Source organism: Athene cunicularia (assembly GCF_003259725.1).
Source record: "Athene cunicularia isolate RWA chromosome 5 unlocalized genomic scaffold, athCun1 chr5_part2, whole genome shotgun sequence".
NCBI classification, from domain to species: Eukaryota; Metazoa; Chordata; class Aves; order Strigiformes; family Strigidae; genus Athene; species Athene cunicularia.
The window spans coordinates 733337-756889 of record NW_020799102.1 but is presented as its reverse complement, the minus strand read 5'-3'; the positions used below and the strand labels follow the sequence as shown (position 1 = coordinate 756889).

Here is a 23553-nt window from a genome sequence, read left to right as displayed (position 1 = left end):
AGGTAATTTTTGCTCTTCTCCTGCTTCAGCTCATGCTCAGCTCTCCGCTGGAGAGCGGTTTCTGTCAGAGGAGGCCGGCACGCTGCTGCCTTCCCTCTGCCAATGCCTGTCCCATGCTGCTGCCCGCCAAGCCCTGCCTTCGGAGGAAAAACTTTCCCAGTAAAGAACCAGAAAGCGACACTGGGCAGGTGCCACCGACATGGCCTGGAGATGCGTCACCTGCCTGCCCCAGCCGGGCCCCTCTGCTGCTCCTCCGCAGCTGCTGCTAATGGCAGAACTTGGCTGATGGGATGTCCCAGGAGATCTTGGCAGCAGCAAGTGCTGGGAGAGACAAAGAAGCAGCTGCCACCTTCCTGGAACCCCTGGGAGTTGAGTAACAAAAGTCACAGAGGAAGGAACGGACTTGTCAGAAACCACTAGTGTAAGACTTACGGATTCTCCATCACATTTTTCTCTATTATCACTTTCCTCTATCTCTGGACAGAATCTTCTCCTTTTGATGGTGTTTCTGATGCTGGATTGGGTCACTCTGTGATCCAGGGGTGACCCTACCAGGAGTGTCAGCTGAACAATAACCGCCCTCGCCCACCAACGCAGAATCATCCTAATAACCGGGCGAATAGCCAGGCAGGACAAGCGACCCCTCAGAGCTGTAAAGCCCGAGGCTGAAAAAAACCAACCAGCCAGAGGCGGAGTGGGGGGTGGTGGTGGTGTCTGCTGAGACTCCTCCAGCCTGGGGTGTTACTCTTCAAACACAAAGATGCCTGATTAGCCTAAATTATTAAAGAAATACATTAATAATTAATTTTTTCTTGCAGTGAACAAAGCAAGTAACTTCCTAATGCTCTGTGCTTTAATTAGCAGCTGAGAGGTGGGGACAGGACAATCTGCTCTCCCTCCGGGTTGGGTCAGGTCGGATTTTGGCCAGACAGACGCTGCGAGCTACAGCAAAGGCCTGGGGGAGGCTGTGGCAGGGCTGGAGAGCAGAGACATGCACATAACCACAGCCGCTTCCTGCATCGATCAGTAGCTTAAAGTGCTGCCGAGGGAAATTAAACAGCATCACCGGGCACACTCCGGCTTTCACCACATTTTATTTAACAACGTGTTATTTTTCACTTCTATTCAAGTGCAGAGGCTCCCATGTGTTCCACATTTGCCCAGCACAGAAGGAACACGGGGGGGGCGGGGGAAAGTTCTTCCATTGGCCAACTCAGAACTTGTACCGACTTTCTGAAGGCAATTAAATAAACCAAATGAAGGTTCGTTTCTTTTTTCAAACAGGAGGTAGGGAGGCACAGGGAGGAAGAAACACTGGCAAATCTCAGTGCAGCACCTGCTGTGGATCCATCTCCAGAGAGAGGACAAGATTGCCGTAATCCACACGGTGGAGGTTCCCAGCTGGCCAAGGCAAAGCTTCCTTAAGCCCAAGGTGGCTCCCAGCTGCCAGGCTGCAGTTAGGTGGGGGTTGTTTTTTTTTCCAGATGAGGTTTTCACAGTCTAGTGTATTATTCAAAGTTTTGGAAGAGGGATCGGGAGTCGGCAAAATGCTGTCACAGTATCAAAAAAATCTTTCAAAAATGAGTTTGCTAGTGAGAAGAGTGTGGTTTGTAAAGGACAGACCGTTCACACCGGGTTGCCGATCCAGCCGGCCGCACCAGGCCCCGGGGAGCGGTTGAAGAGGTAGGTGTGCTCAGACGGTGACTTTCTCCATCACGCTGTCAGTGACGTGCACCTCGTCGGCCTGCACTGTCACAGCGGCCGACTGGCCACAGATATGCTGGTGGTCCTTCCAGTCCTGCAGGGGAAGAGCAGAGGGAGAGGCATGAAGGGAAAGGGCCCAGCAGGTGCAGTGTTTAAGAGGTGCTTTCTCTAGCACAGATGGGCTATGGCAGGTCTCTACTGCTCAGCCAGACAAGACTCATGAAGGACAGGAAAGGAACCACACGCCGTATCAGAGGACACAAACTAAGCAGAACACTGGTTTCTCAACACAAAAAACAAAACAGGGCATTGATGTCAGTTAGGTCATGGAAAATATACTATAACTGAGTCAGAACCTTAGCTTAAACCCTCCCCTGGAAGAGCTCACACAAGGCAGCATGCCCGAAGGGCAGGGCCACAGGAGGGGTCTTAGGTCAGCAGTGACAAGGAAGAGGAGCTCAATTCCTACAGGACTGAAGCCATGGGAAGTTCTGCCACCTGCTTCTCTGGCTGCGCTGACGCCCCTCAGGTCGCAGGCAGAGCCGTCTGCCTCTCACCAGGGTCACACAGCCCCCTCCAAACAACACAATCTGCAACTCACAAACAAGCTTTTACCTTTCGCTGGCAGAAAGTGGAGCAGTAGTTGACTTTGTGGCACCCCGTGCACTCGTTTGTTGCCTCACGACCGCAGTTGACACAGGATTGCTGTGAAAGGGGACGGCAAAGGGACCAGGTCAGAGATAACATCAGGAGATCACCGCAGGGTAATACAGGTGCTGTAAAGTGACGTGATGCAGGAGCCCCTGTCTCCCCATAAATCCTCAACACACAAACACAAAGAGGCCTAGTGGGTTCTGGACGTGCCTTCAGAGACCCCCTCCTCACCATTCTCGCAGGGATCACTTTGGAAAATGAACTGTATTTCTCTTTTCTTTTCTGGTGGGCAAGAGGCCCTTCCCAACCCTGGGTGAGACACTGAGTGGAGATCTGTCCACACACCACAGAGGTGCCTCCTTGCAGGCGGGGGATGTTACCAACCACAGCCAGGCCACTGCAGGCTGCAGTGGGGGCCCCTCGTAACCAAGGGCAGGTGTGGGCTAAGCAGCAGTCCAGGCTACGTGCTGGCCATCCAAGCTCTGAGTTTATCTCAAATTTAAAGTTTTAAAGGCAGATTTGGTTGGTAGTTTGGTTTGGTTTATAATCCCGCGTATGCCTGAGAGAGGGTCTGAGGAAGGACAAGAATAGGCAGAAGAATGGGACCCTTCAGTTTAATCTTTCCCTATTTTCAGAGAGGAAAAAAGGATCACTCCCATGGGCTGAGCAGGTTTGTTCCTTTGCCACTCCACAGCATGACTACATATGCAGCATCCTAACAGGGAAAGACAAGACAGAGGAGCAAAATTAAGAAAGCTGTAACAGGAGCAAGGACTTAAACCTGGAAGACGAGATAGGATACATGGGTGAAGAATCACACCTAATTTTTAAAGGATGTTTTTGTGTCTATCGCTTTAATCTTATCTCAGTGACATCAATTAACATAACCTGTATATTTAGGTGGAAATATCATTGAACTACCAGAAAAATAAGCACTTCACAGAGCATTCTGTTTCCATCTCATTAAATTACTAACAAATCATTAGCACGTCAGAGCCACAGTGTGAGGCCGCGACAGGAAGCGTTTCTTGGCTGTGAAGGCATCGCCGTGTCTTTAGTCCCACCAGCTCCTTCTCTCTTTTGAGCACAACAAACCCAACAATCAGCACCCTGATTAACACTGAGTTCATCACACCTGCTCACATCCTACCAAGGTACCTACAGTTCAGAGTTGCTGTGACTGAACAGTGTTTGTATTCCTGATGTACAGCTGGGGATTCAGGCCACCAAAAAAGGGCTTAGAGCTGCTCTCTGGGGCTTGCAAAGCCAGTCCCAAAGGGTTACCTGAGCGAGGCTGCACATAACCTGTTCAGTGTTGGAAAATGTTGAAAATACACAGTGTGTGTGGTTGTACCTGGAGATCTTAGGAAGATGACTGACTAAACAGCTGGAAGGGCTTAAACCACGGGTCCTGGACTAACTCAGCTCATGCTCCCAGTCCCAAAGTCAGAGGGAATCATGCAGTTCTGAAAATCAGCTCACAGGACAAAAAGGAAGAGAGTTTTCTTCCTGCCACGCCTCAGTGACAGCCATCCATCAGAGGTGAGTGAGACCGATTAACCTGGCCAGACGATGATAAAGGACTGTGAAAACCTGGAATGACTGGGAAAGGGGACATGCTTTGCTCGAACAGAGCATTAGTCCTGCTAGGGAGAGCTCAGATCTCTGCCAGAAAGCAAGGCCAGAAACAGAATACGTGCCTTCTGTAGCAGTGATAAAAAACTCTGCATCTTGAATTGGAACAAGAACAAGACCAAGAGACTCTTCATAAAATATGAGACATCCCCAGCTTACCTTAATGATGATTTCTGTCTTCCCATCCACATCTTCTGTTTGTTGAAATAACTGGTTCTGGTATTGCTGCAAGGAAAAATACACCAGACCTGTCATTTGACAGCTAGAGAGTGATGTGAGGGGTTGAAAAGGGTGCTCTGCCTGGAGGGTCCTGACACTGAGCCTGCTTCTGGCAAGCCCAAAAGTGCAGCTGAAGAGGAACCTCACTCTGCCCTTACAAGAGAGGAACACTGTGCCCTGACCTGGAGACAGATGAAGCCTGTGAGAAAATGGCCTGAGGTGACCAACTGCAGGTTAAGTACAGCATTTACTCAAACCCCAGCCAAGCACTCCTTAAAAGGAGTGGCTTAATTGCCAGGGGGAACTGCACCCCTCACATGAGGACCTAAGCAGTTAGTGAAGGGAACATGAGGAAAATATCAAGGTAGTAGGGTCAAGTGCCACCTTCTTGGGCCAAAGTTTGGATCAAGTCCAGTGATCCTAATCCATTAACAGGCAAAAGGAGTCTAGAGGGATGGCACAGCCCAGCAGAATGGATTAGGGAAAAAAACCAGACAAAATGAACACACCCAAGACTTCAGAAACAGCATCAACCCTAACCATTATTCCTCCTTTTAACAGAAGCATAAAAGGGCTTTCAAAGAGTTTTTGAATTAAGCAGTCCTCTGGAGGGGACTTTTTAAACACACTTTGGGTGTGTTAAGGATCCATTTCACACCAGTTCGAATCCAACCAGGTGCAGCTTTACCTACTGCCTGGCCACGCTCAGCAGCCAATGCTGCTGAGAGACAGGAGTCCTAACCCAAAGGAATCCACAACCAATGCCAACATGACTATGTGCTAACCTTTTTAAATTTATTGGGAACAGTTAAAAAGTAAGAAAAAAGCCAAATCCCTACCTTCAGGCAAAGCAGGTTTATCCAGGAGTATGACCCAACATATAAGGAGATTAAAGGCTTAATTTACAAGTGTCTCTATGACCTGACATCACAGTATTTATTCTCCTGTGAAATCACAGCCTTCAAAACTTTATATTACCAGGACACAAATTAAAATTTAAAAACTAGGGAGATGGAGGAGGTGGCAGGGAAACCTCTTGCTGCAGACTGCAAAGGGTGTGACTGGGTCCTGCCGTTATCTGACAAATGGGCAAGACCTGGCTAATTAGCAAGATGGGACCCATGACGTCCCCAGCACTTCCAGTACTGCGTAGGCAAAACGTGCCCCACGTGTATGGAGATTTCAAAATTCCTGTTTTGAAAACCAAAACTGTGTCCAAATCAAAAGCATTCTTGTGAAGACGGGGAGCACACTGGCAAGCTTAAGATGTGGCCTCTGGCCTAAGAATCAATCCTGATAGATCTCATGAAGAAAATTACTTGATTCTTGAGAGAATCATTAACATCAGTGAGCACAGGCCGTGGGGAAGTTGGGATTCAACACCTGGGGCCACAGCCCCTGCCCTCTGCCTCCCTGCACTCAGGCAGAGAGCTGGGCTGGCCGGCAACTGCGGATTCTTCAGGAAAGGTTAAAATGAGCTTTCCACTGTTAAATGAAAGACAAATGACCAATCATAAGAGAACAGACCTAGGAAAACTGCATAACGTTTCTAAACTTCTTTTTCGTGAATAAAGTGGAAATACAGATAACAAGGCATGGGTGAGCTGGAATTTCAACCTAGTTTGAAAACCTCCACAGACGCAATCCCAGCTCGTACGGTCCCCTCTGCGACAGCCCGTGCAGAGACAGTGCCAGGGCTGAACACGCCCAATTCCGGTTCTGATAAAGCGCCGCAGCTCCAGAATTAAAACCCTTCCCACCGCCAGACTCCACTTCATCCTCTGCGCGTGCAGCTAATCCCGTTCTCCGGGGAGACTGCCAATGAGAAAGGCTTCAAGAGGAAGTCCAGCCTTGTCTGAGCCAGAGCAGCTCCTCCATCTCTGCTCTTGGCCCCCTAAACCTCCCGATGGAAACTCCACATTTAACCCCCTTCTGTCTCCTTTTTATCAGCTCAGCACAGCTGCTGGGTAAAGAATTGGAGCTGTGCAGAAAGTACAAAGAAGGAAAAGGTGTGATAAGAGAGAGGATCAAGCCAGACACATACAGATCTCTCACAGAAACAGCTCCAGGAAACTGATAACTTCCAGTTCTTAACTGTTTTCACTGCTGCTTTGGAGTACGCAAACCATGATTTGCTTACTAGAGCTACATTTCTTAAATGTCTGACCCTTTTTAGGTTAATTTCATACTCTCTAGCCCTGAATTGTTTTAATCTTTGTAAAAAGGAATTCAGACAGTCCAGCTGCTAGCTGATTTAATCTTCCACCTTGTTTTCAAATGGGCTGGGCTCCAAAGGCATCACTGCATTACCCACTGAGGGCTATTTCAGTTAAAACACTTGTCAGATTTTGACACCAATTCTTTTAAATTTACACAGAAAAACTGTTTAACACATTTCTTGAATATCTTTACTACGTTCCAGCAATGTCTTCTGGCACAGAATGTGAGTTCATGTATTCTCCCCCTCCTAAAGTTTATCTGATAGAAACAATGGCTTAATGCACACTCAAAAAAATTACATTGCAAACCACACAGATCTCTGTGCAAAGTACTGTCTTTCAATCCACTCCCTTCGGGCCAGTCCTGGGAGTTGTCAAATACCTGTTGTAAGAGACACTGAGCCTCTGTTGCCCCACTCACTCTCTTCCGTTTTTCCCTAAATCAAAAAAAGCATCAAACCCAACGTTCAGAGGATCAGATACACTCAGTCACAAGCTAATTAATAGCGATAGTGGTGAACTTTTTCTTAATAGCTGGGTGTAGTTCTGACAGAGCAGTGGTAGTTAATCAATCCCATGCAAAATGCTGCAATTCAGAAAAAGCATACAAACATTTTAATATTTTCTTTTTTTTGCAAGAAGCATGACGCATTTTCATACAAACGCTGAGGTGTGGGGGGGGGTTTATGGTTTGCTTTTCTTTCAGAATGTCATTCCCCAAGACTTCTGAGTAACATAAATGTAACATATTTGGTGTTTGCCAATATGTAGCCGTGCACAGGCTGAGCACCAGCTGCGTCTGCGCCTCTTGTTTACACACACGGCTTGTGGCCGTCGCTGCTTCTTGAGCAGTCAGCTTCGTGTCTGGAACTAACTCCATGATGGCTCTGCTTATTAATTAAGGAGTCCTCCTCATCAACAGGCACATGAGATGCTGCAGACAGCATACACAACAGGCAAGATATTTTTAACCACTTTCTTAATCTCCTCTACAATTTTGTTTCAGAAGAAATTATTGCAAAAGAGATTTTCATAAATGCTGGAATTGTAGATTTCAGGTTTACAAACTGCTCTTATTTTAAGATTTATAAGGTTAACGCTTTTTTACACAACCTTTTACCCAGAGATCCTACCACTGCAAACTGCTATGCAAGCCCTCTGTGTTACCCTTAAAAAGAGCAGGCTCCGAGGCACAGAGAGGCCAAGGACTTACCCAGGGGCATCTAAATAACTTGTGGCACAGATGGAAACAAAAATTGGAAGAGATCCTCAGTCTTACAATCTGCCCAGCAAGCCATGATCATTAAACAAATTTACAGAAATTAAAAAGGACAAAGATAGCAACAGAGTGCATGCGAGGACTCCCAAACTACAAAATTATGGCCAAGGAAAACTGTTGGTGAAGCCTTTAGCTCCAGCACTCAGAATCTGACCTATAGTTTCTTCAGAACCCCTAAGGACATCACCAGGTCCCACCACAGGGTGTTATATGGCTGTAATTGTATAGTAGGGAAGCAGAGTGAAAAACCCCTCACGTCAGACAGCAGAGAACAGTGGAAGGCAAGTGTATTTTTCCATACTTTCTCTAATTGCCTACACAGACAGGCATTTATATTCCACTACTGTACAGCCTGACGCCCAAACTCTCAACACGTCCCAATTCAGCCCCCTGTTGCTTCTGAGGACTCTGTATCTAGGTATCGCCATGTGTTGGGAACGGCAATTAGGGATCCAGTCCTTCTGCAAAATTCAGATTAGACATGCCATCTTAAGGAAGAAACGTGACTGTAGATGCTTCTAATTTATGCTGCACTTACAATTTTTTTATGGTTTTCACTTGCTACATTTAGCTGATCCCATTCCTGCCACAGTTCCTCTCCGATGCTGGCATTTCCACCTCCAAACTGATATAAATGAGGGGAATAATGTATTCCTGAGACTCCTCTGAATAGTCCTGGATAATATCATTAGCAAGCGTGATCGGAATGAAACCGTGATGCCCGCTCTTTGACTTCACAGATAAGAACATAAGCATCCAGGCAGCACAAACATCTCCCTGGCTCAAAGGGAACTGGGAGCAAAAGCCTGCCTTTCCCAGTTCAGAGCTCTTCAAGTCCCACCGGGACCTCCCACTGCTCCGTATGGAGTACAGCTTCTGGTATTCAAAGCCAGTCAACCAAACTGCTGCTATGTGGGAGCAGACTGGCTCATTTGTGATATTTGATGAACTCCAAAGCTCATTAATTAGTAACTATAATAAGTGAAACACAATACAGTAAGTGATTTGTAATATACAAGGCATATAAACTGTGATTAAAAATTTTTAATGCTTAATTTATCACTCTCTAGGAAGACTGAAACAAAACTAGCACACAAGTAAGTTTTCCTGCGTGTTTGCTGTTCTTGCCACTTCTCCTCTACTCTGCTTAAACTTGGGGCCACTTCAGGCTCCCTCTGGAAGGCAAGTGATGACAGCGCTGTCCCCAGCAGCCTGCCTTGCTGATCTCCCTCTTTTGCCAGGGTGACAGAGGGACATGGTCAGGGATATGGACACTTACAAGATCAAAAGTGCTTGAACTCAACATCCTCAGGAGCTGGGACACTGAACTGGGGAATAGCTCTGCATCGCTGTGAAAACTAAATATACCTATTAGTTATAGTCATGCCCATGAAGTTTGTGTATGCACTTGGGAACTAGCATCTTCTCAACAGATTTCTTTAATCCAGTTACATATTAAGTGTCTCTTCCAGGAAGAGCTGAGTCTACAGCTCTGTTATAATTTACTCTGTTGTATAGCCTTTGCTCTGCAGCTCTGATACAATGACACAGTCTTTCACTTCCAAATAGGGAGGAACATCCTACTGCACAGAAATTCTGCAAACCCACAGCCCTCCTACAGAGAAGCATCCACATGGCTGCCTTCACCATCCCCGCTTGTGCGAACGGAGGAGGTGGTGAGGAGGTTCCCCTGTTTGCTAGCCCTTGGAAGTTCTGTCAGTGTAATAAACACAAAGTAGTGATAAAGCACCTATTTCCCTTGTATTAAATTGGTTCAGCAAAAATCAAGAACTGAGGCAGGAAGACACCTCTTTCTCCCTCTATACCTTAAACTGTCAAGAAAAGCAGTTTGACCACACACATACTCAGGGTGGGAAAGAGACATGCATTACAAACTGGGGAAGCATTCATGAAATCAGAAAAACACCCTTGACCAACACAAAAGCAGACAGCCAATTATTTGACATTTATTGTAATTACTTCCAATGCCAGCCCTGTACCCAGAAACCCAGAGTTTCTTCCAAAAATGGAAGTCACTTGAAGGAATTCAGAAATAGCTATCTGCAGTATCATCCAGATGGTTCCTGAAGCTAGCACACAGCAGCAAACTTGAGAATTGTTATTTGGATATTAAAAAAATAGCATAATGAGCAAGTGTTTTTATCAAAATACAAAACTGTTGAGGTAGCCATTACACAATAAGAACAGGAAGACACACAAGTATAATTGGGGATTCAACAGTTACTGGGAAAGGGGCTTCCTCTGGAAACAAAGACGTGCTCATCCTTGCCTTGCAAATTCAGCACTTTAATCAATACAGAAGAGTGATTTTAAATCCCATTCCCTGGGCAAGAAGAAACTAGAATTACACTGAAGTGAGGTGGATTTGGATCAGAGGGTGAGGGGAATGGACTCTGAACAGCCATTCCAGAAACCACTGTAAGGATAAACAGAAGGGAAGACAGCACATAACTGGAAAAAGAGCAGAGAGCGAAGTTAAACAAAGTCAGATGTTCATCTCTGAACCATGTCAAAGCTTCCGATTTTTTGGTATCTTTTTTTATTGCTCTACAGAGCTTTTTAGCAGGAGACTGCCCAACCTGGACAGCAGCACAAATACCCATTCTGCCCAGGCAAAAGGCAGGGAAGAATTAAGACTCTCAAGGTATCACACACCTGCACATCAAGGATGCAGCGTACAGAAGAGTTTAGCAGAGACAACGTGGCAAAGAATATCAAAGATGCTGCAAGGACTGTCATAGGGGTTCTCAGTTCTCAGCAAAGTCTTCCCACACACATTTCTTCAAGGCCTCTTGCTGCACACTCGTGCCTATGAATTCAGTGGAAAGCTGACGTTAGCAATAACGCCGATGGCAACAGCAGATAGTGTGGCGTACAGGAAGGGAGTTCAGCTAACGCCAATGACACCAGTTTCACAGAACATTGCCCCCCACCTCTCTCCCTCAAGTCCACGCCAGCAGCTGTGGATCTGGGGGAGAAGGGGAATGCATTCAGCAGTGCATGGAGCCAGATTCAGGGTGCATGCATGAGCTGGTGCTCAGAAGAATCCAGGGTCCCTACCATGCATCAATTAAAGAGAAAAAAAGCAGGGAGAACAGGACAGTCCTTGCAGATAACCCCTTGCAGAGGAGAGAAGGGCCACTGGGTGCAAGCCAAAGGCCAGCCAGCCTTGCAGTCTTACCATAGGACTCATGCAAGATCAGCTTTGCTTACACAATGCTCAGCAAGACACCTCTCAACTTTACTGCTTATCTTCCCCATAAACTCCACAGCTTGCTGTTCTTTTTATCCCTTTGCCTCTTCAGGCCACCAAAAGCCTCTTTGATAGCCCCACTCACTTGACAAATAAAACAGCCACCACACGGCTGAACACTCACTATCTTTCCTACACCAGAATTCAGTGCCCATGTCTCATAAATTTCAGGATGGCTGATGGGAGAGCTCAGGACTCATAACATCAGTTTGTATTACTAGCCTGCTACCCACAGCTCCTGGAAACCCAGAGCACTCTATTCCTTCCCCATGATACAAATAACTCAGATTTCTTTTGATAATACTGCTCTCAGGACATTGAGAAACAACTTCTAAGGACTACCACTGCTACAGACAGTGACACCCAGTGAGGTACTGCTCTGTTCATCACTCAGCCAAAAAGACACCCTCAGCTGAGTCTCCTCACCTCCTCTGGCATAATTACCTCTTTCCTCTCCACATCAGCTTGAATTTTCGCTTGTGTGACAGCAGCCTCACGGAAGGAGGAGCTGGCCTGTTTGGCCTGTTCAATGAGAGTCTTCAACTGCTGGGCGGTGTTGAGCAAGGAGTTGACCATCTCTTCCAAGTACAGCCAGCTCCGCTGCTCCGTCACCTCCAGCCCGTTCACCACCGATGGGGATATGGCTTTGGTGGGGGTCGTGGGGGGCACCGCCAGGGCAGGGAGTGAGGTTAACACTGAATATAAAGGAAGAAAAAGAAAAAATATAGATAATTAGGACCTTTCATTTCCATAAAGTGGGGGTTTTGTGTTTTTTTTTTTTCTGTTGTGTTGGTTGGTTGCTTTTTTTAAAATAAATACAGCCTGCAAAAATTTCCAATCCAGGTAAGATTCAGCTACACATACCTACCTTCTGTGCCCCAAAGTGCACAGATGGGCCTGTGCAGAACAAGCCCTTGGGGCACCCTCAAACCCCTAGGACAGAAAACATGTAGGGTTTACCCTGGGAAGGAATTATGATAACACCTCTCGGAGGTGCACTACTGCAGAGAGGCACAAGGAAGCAGTGAAAGCAACATTCCCAGGGACTCCTCTGCCATTATCATCCCAATGTTCACTTAATGTTTCCCTTAACTACCCCTAAGTAAGGTCATTCAGTGACCCATCACCTCTCTGAAATACCCTGATGTCACTACACAGATGTCACTTCTCAGGTTGCAAAACTACAAAAAATAGGCACCGATATACACACCACAGGCCCCTATACATCCTGTATTCTGACCTTAACCGTAACCCTGGGCCAGGACTGGAATAAAACCAAGACAGTTATCATCACCTCAAAATCACATGTATTACAAACATGCACTTTCCAAAACTACCAGTTGGGAAGCCCTTAAAAAAACCCCAAAACAGTAATTGTAATTTCTTTGGACCCCTTCATCCTGGATCGCACCCGTAAAACAAACTGTGGCCATAAGAACACACATACCACACTGAAACACCAACAATTTTAATAAAAGGTACTCACAGCTATAGGTATCTTTTTCACATATCCTAGGTATTCTGACCAGCAACTATCATTGTGGCTCTGAAACCTGTCTTTACCTAATCCCAGAAGTAACAGTGAATGTATAAAAGTCCAGATCGAAGTTTTAGCTTCAGGCACTAAGATCTCCTGACATTTGCTTTACACTGACTACTTTGGGCAGCTTTCAAGAAAGACATTTCTTGTCTATAGCCCTTTCCTCTAGATTCCTAACTACAACTCTTCACTCCTGTATAAGCTAGAATGCAATGGTATGGAGCAAAATACAAAAGCACTGAAGCCCAGCAACACTTCTAAACATACTCCAAGGGGATTAAAAGAAGAAAAACCCCACCAATTACTGAGGTGTCACAGCCTTTACTTTTTCAGACCCTAACCATAACCTTAGCAGTAGCTGCAGTTGGTAGGAAGCCACCAAAATGCAGCTCAACTCCTGTCCTGGTAACCCAATCACACTTCCCCTGAACTTACCTGCAACCCCCTCATTTATCCAGGCTCTGCAGTCCTCCCTTTCCCAAAGCCTGTGTTAGAAAATTAAAGTCCTAGAAAACAATGTCTGTCTTAGCCTCACCTTTGCAAATGTTTCAAAAAAACAGTTATTGTGTCACTGAGACATATACTTTTCAGAACAGTAGGTTTGCATGGACACTGGGAGACCACAGTGTGAGGAAATTAAATCTAGATCCAACAATAAATCTAGATCCAACAATACACAGTGTAAGCTCACCTTAGGCAACATTTCCAGGAATGTTACCTGGCTTTACAGGCCTTACTTTTCCAAAATTGCATGCTAACTCTAGAGATAAATGCTCACCACCTGCCATAAAATTAAGGCCAAGGCATTCACATCTACCAACAGCCAAACTCTTAAATTCCTCACTAAATTGTTTCCTAGAAAAAAAGAGGGCACCACCAACTTCAGGGCTGTGCAGCCTTATTACCCCAAAATCTACTAACAGTCCCTTTCATGATTTTTCCTCACATCTTTTAAGTAGGAGTTTCAGAACAATGCAACACACATAAAACCAGTAAGTACTGCAAGCTGAGAAACCACATTTCTTCCTGGTTCTGCACTATCAGGGGAAGAGCTGTCAGTATTCCAGACATCAAAAGTCAATTAGCAACCTTGATTTTTAAACAGAGTGCCACATTCATATAATAATTGTGGGACCATTCCAGCCGATGAATGCTATGGCCCTCAGAGAAATGTTCAACACAGTCGGGAATATCCCTTCAGAAGTGCTGAGCCATTTAAATGCCATCGTACCCTGCCTGTGCCTGCTCTCCTTTTAGAACCATTACTCTTAACACCTCGAGAACCTCTGCCAGGCAGCTTGTCCCCCAGACCCCGAAGATAACACCCAGAGATAACTCACTAGCCTTGAGCATCTCCAGCCTTGCAGGGGGGTGCCCTGCAGAGAGCTGCCACTGCTGGGTACTGACCACTGGTTCCATTAAAACCCATTTTCATTACTAGAGCCAGATTATTTTCCTTGAAATCAGAATTAAGAAATCTGGGGGAAGGGGGAAGTTCTTGACCAAAACATAGAGGCTCAAGTGTCTGAAAAGTACTTTATTATCATTTACTTTATTATCAGTCTCCCATCACAATCTGTTTTGGATGTCATTACAGATACTGGCTTTCTAGTCACACTGGTCTGTCTAAAGTCGTTCCAAAAAGAAAGGCAGAAACAATCCCCAAACCTTTCTCACTGAAGGACAGGGATACAGAATAGCAAACTCCGCAGCCCAGTTGAAAACACAGAACAGCAGAGCCCCCCCTCTATTCAGGAAAAGTCTTGACTACACTTCAGATGGTACTTAAAACTTAACTGTAAATACTGTCCTGAAAAAATTCAACTGTAGATACTGTCGTGAACAGCAGCTGGCCCACACACCTGCCTGTATCAGGCTGCAGTTCCAGCAGTTCCGCCCACAGTGAACCTCTCCTTAGCAAAGCAATGGCAGATGAAACAGACTCCTCACAGGGCTGCATTGAACATGGAACATCTTCCAAGACAGCAACTGATTCAAGTGTATTGACACTTGAGTCTTTTTCATAGAATCACAAACTGGTTTGGGTTGGAAGGGACCTTAAAGCCCATCCAGTCCCACCCCCTGCCCCACACAGGGACACCTTTCACTAGCCCAGGTTGCCCAAAGCCCCGTCCAACCTGGCCTTGAACCCTTCCAGGGAGGGGGCAGCCACAGCTTCTCTGGGCAGCCTGTGCCAGGGCCTCACCACCCTCACAGGGAAGAATTTCTTCCTTAGATCTCATCTAAATCTCCCCTCTGTCAGTTTAAAACCACTCCTCCTCGTCCTACACCCCACTTGATCAAGAGTCCCTCCCCCCTTTCCTGTAGCCCCTTTCAGTCCTGGGAGGCCACTCTAAGGTCTCCCTGGAGCCTTCTCTTCTCCAGCTGAACCCCCCAACTCTCTCAGCCTGTCCTCACAGGGGAGGGGCTCCAGCCCCCCCCCATCTCTGTCAGGATGCTGACACACTCCTGAGCTCAGAGGAGGGAATCCTTGAATATTAACCAGCTCTCTTGGGTCCCTCTTCCCTCCAGGGCTTTCTCCCACACTACTCTGCCAAGCAGATCCCTGAAGAGCCCAAAGTGCTCTCCTGAAGTTCAGGGTAGCGAGCTTGCTGCGCACCCTCCTTGTTGCTCTAAGGACCTTGAACTCCACCATTTCATGGTCACTGCAGCCAAGACTGCCCTTGAGCTTCACACTCCCCAACAGCTGATCCAGCACAGCTCCTCTCCTTGGCTTCTCCATCACTTGCAGAAGGAAGTTCTCATCAGCACATTCCAGGAACCTCCTGGATTGTTTGTGCCCTGCTGGGTTGTCCCTCCAACAGATATCAGGGGGGCTGATGTCCCCCAGGAAGGCCAGGTCTTGTAAACATGAGGCTGCTCCTGTCTGTCTATAGATGAGCTCATCCGTCCACTCCTCCTGGTGGGGTGGCCTGGAGCAGACTCCCACATTATACCTGGTAGTTTTTTCATGTCATACCTGGTATTTTTCATGCAAGCAGCAAAAGCTGAGAGAATCCAGCAGAGATTTGGAAAGAAAGAATGAGTCTCAAAATCAGCAGTACTGCAGGTCACTGTGTGTTAGATGTGCGACCTTTTCTGACCCACAGCATTTCAAGTTCACCACACAGGTAAACGGTCATTTTACACTCAACAGCCCTTAATTAAAATAGTAATTTCAATCAATTTGTACATGACTGCCGTAGAATTATTTGCATTTAGATATGAATATGAGATAAAGCAGTCTTTTTATCAGTAGCTGTTTGCAGAAGAGCCTTTCCCACTGCTAAATTTCCAGAACAATATTTATACCAGCATGGCATTTGATAACTTATCTAGCAGGAATTGTTTCCGATTCCTCATTTTGGCATAGGTATATCAGTCAAGAGAAAGTATTCACCAGTGAAAAAAAAAAAATCAATGTTTAATTAGTAACATCAAGGTCTGACTAAGACTTAAAATCAACAAGATTTCATTCTGGACAGAGCAGCAACGCACTATGCTGCTCCAAATAAGTAAATAAAAGGTCACACAAAGGGGAGAACGCAGGCTTTAAATGAGAAAGACGTCAGACCGCACAAAGGAATACAACATGTTTACATGATCTTTTCCTGATGTCTGAGAACAGTAACAGGGATCAAAACCTGCCTGTCTTCCAGCTCTGCATCAGTGAGATCAGTAAGTATCAGAGTCAGTTCACAGAATCATAGAAATTAGAGAAGTTAAAGGCCTGTAATCGCCTAATCCATCAGCTGGCCAGTGGCAGACTGTTCCCTGCTCTATTTCTTGCCCAGGCTCAATAACACATAAAACAAGAACAACACTCCAAGTTTGCAATTCCAGTTTCTTCAACACTTCCAGTTTCTATCAGTGCAGGCAACACTCAAATAGCATCATATTCATTTCATTTATCAGTCAGAAAGGTGATCAACTTTACATAATATAATTACATTTAAAGAGTTATTTGATAATCAGTTTAACCCATCCTATCAAATACTAAAGGGTTGATTTGCATTTGTTGTTTTTCATACCATTTTTTCTGGTTTTACTCCAGAATCAGTTTGACCACGGCAGGGGTGGCTGCAGTTGTTAAGCAGCACCCATCATTCCAGCACAAACATCAGTGCTAAGGGATTGAAACCTGACAGTGGATGTGAGAGCAGCACAGCAAACCTGCCCCAAACTGCCTCCAGCACATGTCACTGGATTCACAAAGAGATATGGAAATTTTTTGAAAAGTTTCTGCGACACAATTTTAAAGAAGACGGTCTCCCCAGACCAAGCACTAAATAAATGTTTCACCACAATGCCCAAGTGGTGACACAGTCCTTGAAGCAAAAGCCTTAGGAAAGGCAGGCGACGGCAAGATGATTTAGGAAGCAGGATCACAACAGCCTCTGGTAGAAACCAATAAATCAAAGTTCTCAATAACAGAGTGAAAAACTTTACAGGGAGTGAAAAATCTGCTTCTCCAAATCTTAATAACCACAAAACTCATAAGCAAAAGAGAGGAAAGTTAATTTTTCTGCCTCAATCTTTATGTTCACTGATTAGAGAGCAAATTCAAGCACTGCTAACTGCTGCATGTGACAGACATAATACGTACCGATTTTGGGATGAGATGTTGGCAGCGCAGCTTCAGGAAAAGGAGAAATCTGACAGTTGTCCTGGTAACTCGGATAGTGAGGTTCTGGGTGGTTGACCCGGCAGGGCTGCTGGACGTTGGTATCCTGAACTGCAGAGAACAATGGCATTACAAATCACTGCACAACACGGCTCCCAGGCACTTCTTATGCTTCTTTCACCCATATTTTTACATTTTAGACAAGTTCCTATACTCCAGGGGTTGCAAATGAGAAACAGGAGCATGATCTTACACACTTAGCAAGCAAGGCAACCTTGTACTTGTTTCATCTCTGCTTTCACTTTTAAAGGCAAAGGCCACTGCTGCCTTCCGTCCTGCACACCTCTGTATTTACAATAATCACAGGACTCCGAACTCTGGTTCTTGGGGCAGGACAGTTGCCTCAGCAGAGCTCACAATCCCATGTATCAATCAAACTGAGAGAACTAAAATGTGTCATGCATTTATATTTTGTTTGATTTATTCTAGAATTTTTCAGCATTTATCCAAGCATTTTTCACTTAGTTTCAACACTCGGCTGGTTTTCTTTTTTTTGGATAGTATTTTAGGATGAAGGAGAAGTGAAAAAAATGACAGAGATGACCATAAAAAAATAATCAGCAGAGGTGTAAATTAGCAGCTGCAACATCTGGACAAAACTTCTAACTTCTTTTGCGCAAGTGGTAAGATTTCAAGCTGCTGAAATCATTTCAAAGGAAGGACAGCGTGTTAACATATAGTCTGTCTGTAAGCTCTTAAGAAATCTTCTGTGCAGCATTCAGAACGCTTCTTTCTATAGCAACTGGCAACCAAAACTTTTTTTTTTTCCTTCTCAGGGATGTCTAGCAGACATACACCTGAACTCTTACCAGCGGCTCCAGTGAAAACATCACCCTGGGACGGACTTTCCGAGATAATTGCTGTGGCTTCCACTGTCGATGCACGATCAAATGTCAGAGCACCAGAGGTAGTGATCTGTCCAGAAGGAGTCACGGTGACTGGAAATATTAGAAGTACTTTCATAATTAACACTCAGTGCAAGGCCTCGGTCATTTAGCTGTTGATATCCCTGTTCTGAATCGTAAGTTGCCTGCCAACAACTCAAGTTTGGATCACACCTGTGACCAATACAGTTGGAAAGGGGAATAAAAGCCTCGTTTGGCTTCCGAAGGCACTACTGACCTCCTGCAGGACTCTGTTTATTCTCGGGGTGTATGGAGCCAGAATGTTCACTTACAACATGCTGCCTCCCAAATCACCACCTCTTCAATTATTAGATGAGCAAAAACTTAACACTGACCATAATGGTTCAGTGGGGCCATAAACCCCATCAGTTTCTGGCTGACCCTAATTTATTCCAACCTTAACAAGAGCGGTTCTTACTACTTAAATCAACATTAAAAAAAGTGGATTACAATTAATGCTATAACAGTTTGGTTAGCTGGACAATTTTAGCTGTCTCTCTACACAAAGTGATGTATTATGCTTGGCCAAAGCAAGGAACAAGTCACAAAATCCTTTTGGATGAATATTCCTGAGTGGCTCCAACATGTTTTAAACCCTTTTTAAACAGGATTAATTAATCTGGCACCACTCCTTGGTAATGGTCTGATTCTGCAGCACACTGCTCAGCCAGAAGGATCTTTTGGCAAACAATAATTCAATTTTTAGACAGATTCATGCCTGGTGAAATATGTGGCTACAACCAAAACAATCAGTCCTCCTCTCTCCCAGTGCCAGCATGAGCAAACCTGCAACCTCACAGCACCTCACATCAGTGAACCTACACAGACTAAACCCCGGGGGATGAAAAAAAACAAACCCAACCCAACTTCTACAAAATCCTTGCATATTTCTCTTCCTGCTGCTGCTAGTAATCTAATCTCACTTTTGGCTCTTCTTTTTTGGATTTCTGTTGCTTCCACCTCAGTTCACTTTGTAATGTTACCATCCAGATGATGCTAGTGTGATAAAAGCAGGAGGACACACGAATGTGACTGGGAACGTGTGAGCTGGATGAGCTTGCAAATTAATTTCTGCTCTCACACAGATGGTTTGACAATCAAAACCAGTAAGTAACAAAGCGTGTGCTGAATGTTAGAAAGGAATTTGCAGATGAAAGCATCACCTTCTGCCTCCTTCATTAACGACTTCCAGGCTGTGGATTTAATTCCAGGTACTTAGAACCTACTTTTCAATGTATTTCAAGAAATAGCATAAAACTCACTTCAAAGCACCCACCAGCTTCTAAAGGGCAAAAACCAAGCTCCGGGGATGGGACGGGGATTTCTGGCAGAGCAGAAAAGGGCCAGCCTTCCCCTCAACCTAATTTCAACAGGAGGAAATTTCTCAATTGTTGTTTGTGAAAAACCTACAGGAAACCCACTGTTGATCAAGGACAGGAGTTCACAACTCCCCCTGAATGGCCAGGCACATAGAGGGGGGAAATATAATCCAGAACTCTCTCAGAAGAAAATAAGAAACCTACTGCTCACTGCAAAAGAATGTCAAGATGCTTAAAACCAAGTCTCCCGGAGGTCTAGAGTTGTACTTTTTAGTCCCATTGTGGCAACACTGTTCTAGTTTCTACACAATAGGAAACTAAATTAGCTAAAGACACTCAGACACTTAGCTAAAGACTCTCAGTTGGCTAGTTCCAAGGGGCCGCTGATAGACATATAATATCTGGTGCAGCAATTCTTCATCAAAAAAGGGAAGCAATTTTTACCAGGAGAAAAGAACCTACATGTAGTAGCAGCTGTGGCAGGAAGCAGAGTGATGTTTTTGGGGCAATCCTTCTTCACTGGAGTTGCAGGCATTTCATTTTCTTTTTTCCGCCTTTTATATGGCACGAAGAGTCGTACAGGGCCACTCTAGGCAAAAGAAAAAAAAAAAAAAAATTACAAAGAAAACGGTAAAAGGCGTTAGCTGAGGCACCTCTTTGGAGACTTTGGGTTCACTCTCATCTTTCCAGATGCAGCCAAGGCCAAGCAGCACATATCCCCATGGAAGATGTGTGGTTTGCAACAACGGACCAAAAAACTTATACTTCTCCAAACCAAAAGAACCAAAAGTGAAAAGAAAGTTACATTCAGTTGTCTCCATCTGAAGAGGCACAGATTCAGCCTCTTCCCACTATTATTTAAGGAGCAGAACTGGGCAAAGAATTGACTGCTGGACAAGGTGATGGAAGAAAAGAGAACAAGAGTGAGGGGAAGACAGAAAGGGATTAGTTGCAGGTCTAAGAAACAAGCAAATCATCCAGTTCCTAGCAGAAAAGAAATGCAAAAAACTATTTCAAGGCAAGCTGAAGACTTCTGCTTTCAGGACTTTAACCTAATTTTTGAAACAAACAACCCATGTAGTTTAATATGAAAATATAGATCCAACATAGAGTATTACATTACTTGCTTACAAAAGCATTTTTTCCAACTCAAAAAATTATGAAATTTGAATCAAAAATCACAGTTTTGACATCCCCCAAAGGCATTCTATATAAGTATTTAGAAAAGAAAAATTAAAAGAAGAAGAAAGCAATAACTTTTATCCAGTTTTACTGAGGCTGCTACGCAATAGTGCTAGCAGTTCCTTCTGTCCGTTCTCTGTGAGGCATGGACAAAGCACGCTGCAGCCACAGGACTCATGAACGTTATTAGGATGCTCATGACCTGCTGGCAAATGGCTGTGGCAGCTTGACTGATTGTTTTTAAATTAATGGATGTAAAAAGGAAAACTCACCAGAGTCATGTCATCGCAACAGGCAGCACAAGTACACGAGGCAGCGTGAGGATTTAAAATCCCATCCTGGAATTAGAAGATTTCTAGTTCAGCATTAGTCACCAAAACCACCGAGAGTATGGCTGTATTCTGCTAAAAGGTTTAGACAGCTCCCAGAGAGACAAACCCTCCTTGAGGCCCTCGGAAATGACAGAGGCCCACTCCCCTACATTTCGGTCATGGTGCGAGCAGATAAGGGAAAGAGTGAAGGAAGAACAAACAACTTTCAAATCAAAAGGCAAAGATATGTGAATTTGAGACTTTATAAAGCTTCTGCCCAAGCAGAAATCAACTGTCAACCTAATGGCAACGCCAAATTCTCCATGAGACTCCTGGATGCTGCAGGAAATAAAGGACCCAAAGCAATACTCCATAAACGGTGAGAGTGAAGAATATGTTTGTCAGGCAAACAAAATTAAGCAGATCAGGTTATTGAATTACAGCACCATGGGTGAGAGCTTACTTCTCAATTTCTGCAACACAGCTCAAGGCTGGACTTCATCCTGCAGAAACTGCAACCTCTTTTCAAGTACAAGCAAGATTTGTATTGTGCTATTTGAAAACACACATCTCGAAAAATTCCCTTCACACCACCAGTTCTCAACCAAATCAAAAAATGCTGCTTCCAAGTTGCCCCCTGGCACCATCACACATAGGTCTGCAGAGGTAGCACACACAGCTTGGAGTCTGGGCAGAGCCTGCCCAGCACTGCAGTCCACCTGCCCCTTCTGGCAGAAAGGAGGAAGCAAATTTAACCTTACGTGAATAAGGCACTGCAGTGGCCTCCCAGCATAGCGGATGCTCCTCTTCCAGTCTTTGCTGCTGGCTCGTCCTGCCATCGCTTCGAATTCGGTAGGGCTGTACCAGTTATCCCCTTGCTTAATGCACCTACCACGGCCTCCTGAAATAAAATGGATGAAAGAAATTGTTAGTAAAGGTTAAGAATCACTTTTCTGCTTTTCTAAAGAAGTAAATACGAAATTGCTGGACAAAATAGCAGATAATCTATGGAAATCACCAAATATGCCCATCTGCTACTTCTCATCACTCTGGGATAACCATGCCCATTTATTCTCCTGGCTGTGTCAATGACTGTGTGTTTAGAGAGCACCAACTCTGGGCCTCACCAACGCATCAAAAGTCTAGGAAAAATTACTCATCCACAAGAGAATAAGTATTCCTCGGATAAACATCATAAATTTAATCCCTTCCTTAATTTGCACTCAAATTTCTAACCCCTCTGGTTGTGAAGAAATTTCTCTATCCACGAACCAAGCGCTGCGCCATGCAGTCAGGCTTGCCGACAATTTCTACTGCTGCTTCAGCTTTCCCACAGAGAGAGGAGAGAAGAGGAGGGGCTAAGGCAGCTAAGGAGTTCCTTTAGGAGACAAACTCTATTTTCCGTTCCAGCAGGGATTCTGTGGAGCTTTGTAGAAACATGGGTCTACTTCTGAGACAAAGAAAACCTTAGAGGAGTTAACCTATCACCAGGGAGACACTCTGCACAGCAGCCTGTATCCTCACAGATTTAAGAAAAAAGTTTAAAAGAATCTGAAGAAAGAGCAAAACAGAAGAGAACAATAATATCACAAGGGACTAGGCTGGCTAGGAAACTGTCTTTTTTTCCCCCTCACAATCAGCCCTTAAAAGTAGCCTGATTAAAAGTGTACCAAGTGTAGAAGAAGCAGTCACACTTCCTCACCCAAGAAGGTCGTCATTACCTGAGCCGAGTCTGTTTTTATACAGAACGCCACTGATATTCCGGCACCTCACCGGGAGCTCGTTCTCGTACACAGATGGGTCCCAGTTATACTTGGTTCCAGTTTTTTCTTGGACAGATGTTAAAGGAGTAGGAGGAGACTGCGGTCCTTTGAAAAAAAGAAAAGAAAGGTGACAGCAATCAAAAAGCACACTGGCCATACCTTCACATGCTCAACTCGGCTACAGCAAGTGTCAAGCGGTTAACTGAAGCAGCTGACAGCTCTCCAGAGCAATGCCAGTCACATGGTGCACCACAAAAAATCCAGCTTGACCATTCTCAAAATGCCTGAAAATAAAGCAAACTGCATCTTAGGAAACACACTCTAACAGTGCATTAAACGCTGGGGTTGTAACCTGCAGTGGTATAAGCAGCTGGCTGGATCTTCCCCTTCCCAGAGGCTGATCCTGTAACGTTTCAGACCGCTGAAGGTTTACCATGCCGTCTTGTGGGCAGACAGGAAACTGCCAGGCAGCTGTGAGCAAAACCTTAGCGATAAAGACATCATTTATTGTGACATTTTAATATCAGCAAGTGGACCGAATAGAGATAAAACTCTATTCAAGGACCCTTTAAAAAGAACCCACATGCAGAGCTACGAGACCCATATTTTTGTTATCAGTATTACGATGATCCATCTGCTTTTGGGGGTGGATGAGTGTAGAAAGGCATGCAACAGCCCAGCAGCAGGGCAAGATTTTTCAAGAAGCTTATTTGCAAGGGTTAGGACAAAGAATAAGAAAATTAAATGCATTTCTGACAGGAAAAAAATGAAAAAACTACGCTACTCTCCTTCCAAGAAATACAAGAAGCACCATGTGAACACAGGACAAACAATCTTTATAAGGCAACTGCAAAATATTATGCAC

The 23553-nt window shown here is 44.9% G+C and overlaps 1 protein-coding gene across 2 annotated transcripts; it reads right to left on the bottom strand.

Moving 5' to 3' along the window:
* Positions 1 to 1079: 1079 nt before the first annotated feature.
* DEAF1 (DEAF1 transcription factor) lies at positions 1080 to 23547 on the bottom strand. Of its 2 annotated transcripts, none has more exons than XM_026850267.1 (10): positions 22647 to 23547; positions 21687 to 21826; positions 20887 to 20952; positions 19895 to 20021; positions 18018 to 18146; positions 17131 to 17259; positions 11429 to 11679; positions 4153 to 4218; positions 2320 to 2409; positions 1080 to 1798 (listed from the first exon to the last, which is right to left on the bottom strand). In XM_026850267.1, the coding sequence occupies exons 1-10, from the start codon at positions 22843 to 22845 to the stop codon at positions 1694 to 1696; spliced, it is 1302 nt and encodes a 433-aa protein (XP_026706068.1). In that variant the 5' UTR covers positions 22846 to 23547; the 3' UTR covers positions 1080 to 1693. The 2 variants fall into 2 exon arrangements, 1 of the variants encoding a protein (XP_026706068.1); XR_003398586.1 differs by lacking the exon at positions 1080 to 1798 and adding an exon at positions 10387 to 10540 and having other exon boundaries at positions 2394 to 2409.
* Positions 23548 to 23553: the final 6 nt, after the last annotated feature.

Coding starts and splice junctions, on each gene's coding strand:
- DEAF1 (XM_026850267.1), bottom strand. CDS start 22,845: ATGGCCAGTGTGCTTTTTGATTGCTGTCACCTTTCTTTTCTTTTTTTC. Junction 21,827..22,646: donor TAAAAACAGACTCGGCTCAG/GTAATGACGACC, acceptor ATTTTATTTCAG/GAGGCCGTGGTAGGTGCATT. Junction 1,799..2,319: donor CCACTTTCTGCCAGCGAAAG/GTAAAAGCTTGT, acceptor CTTCCCCTGCAG/GACTGGAAGGACCACCAGCA.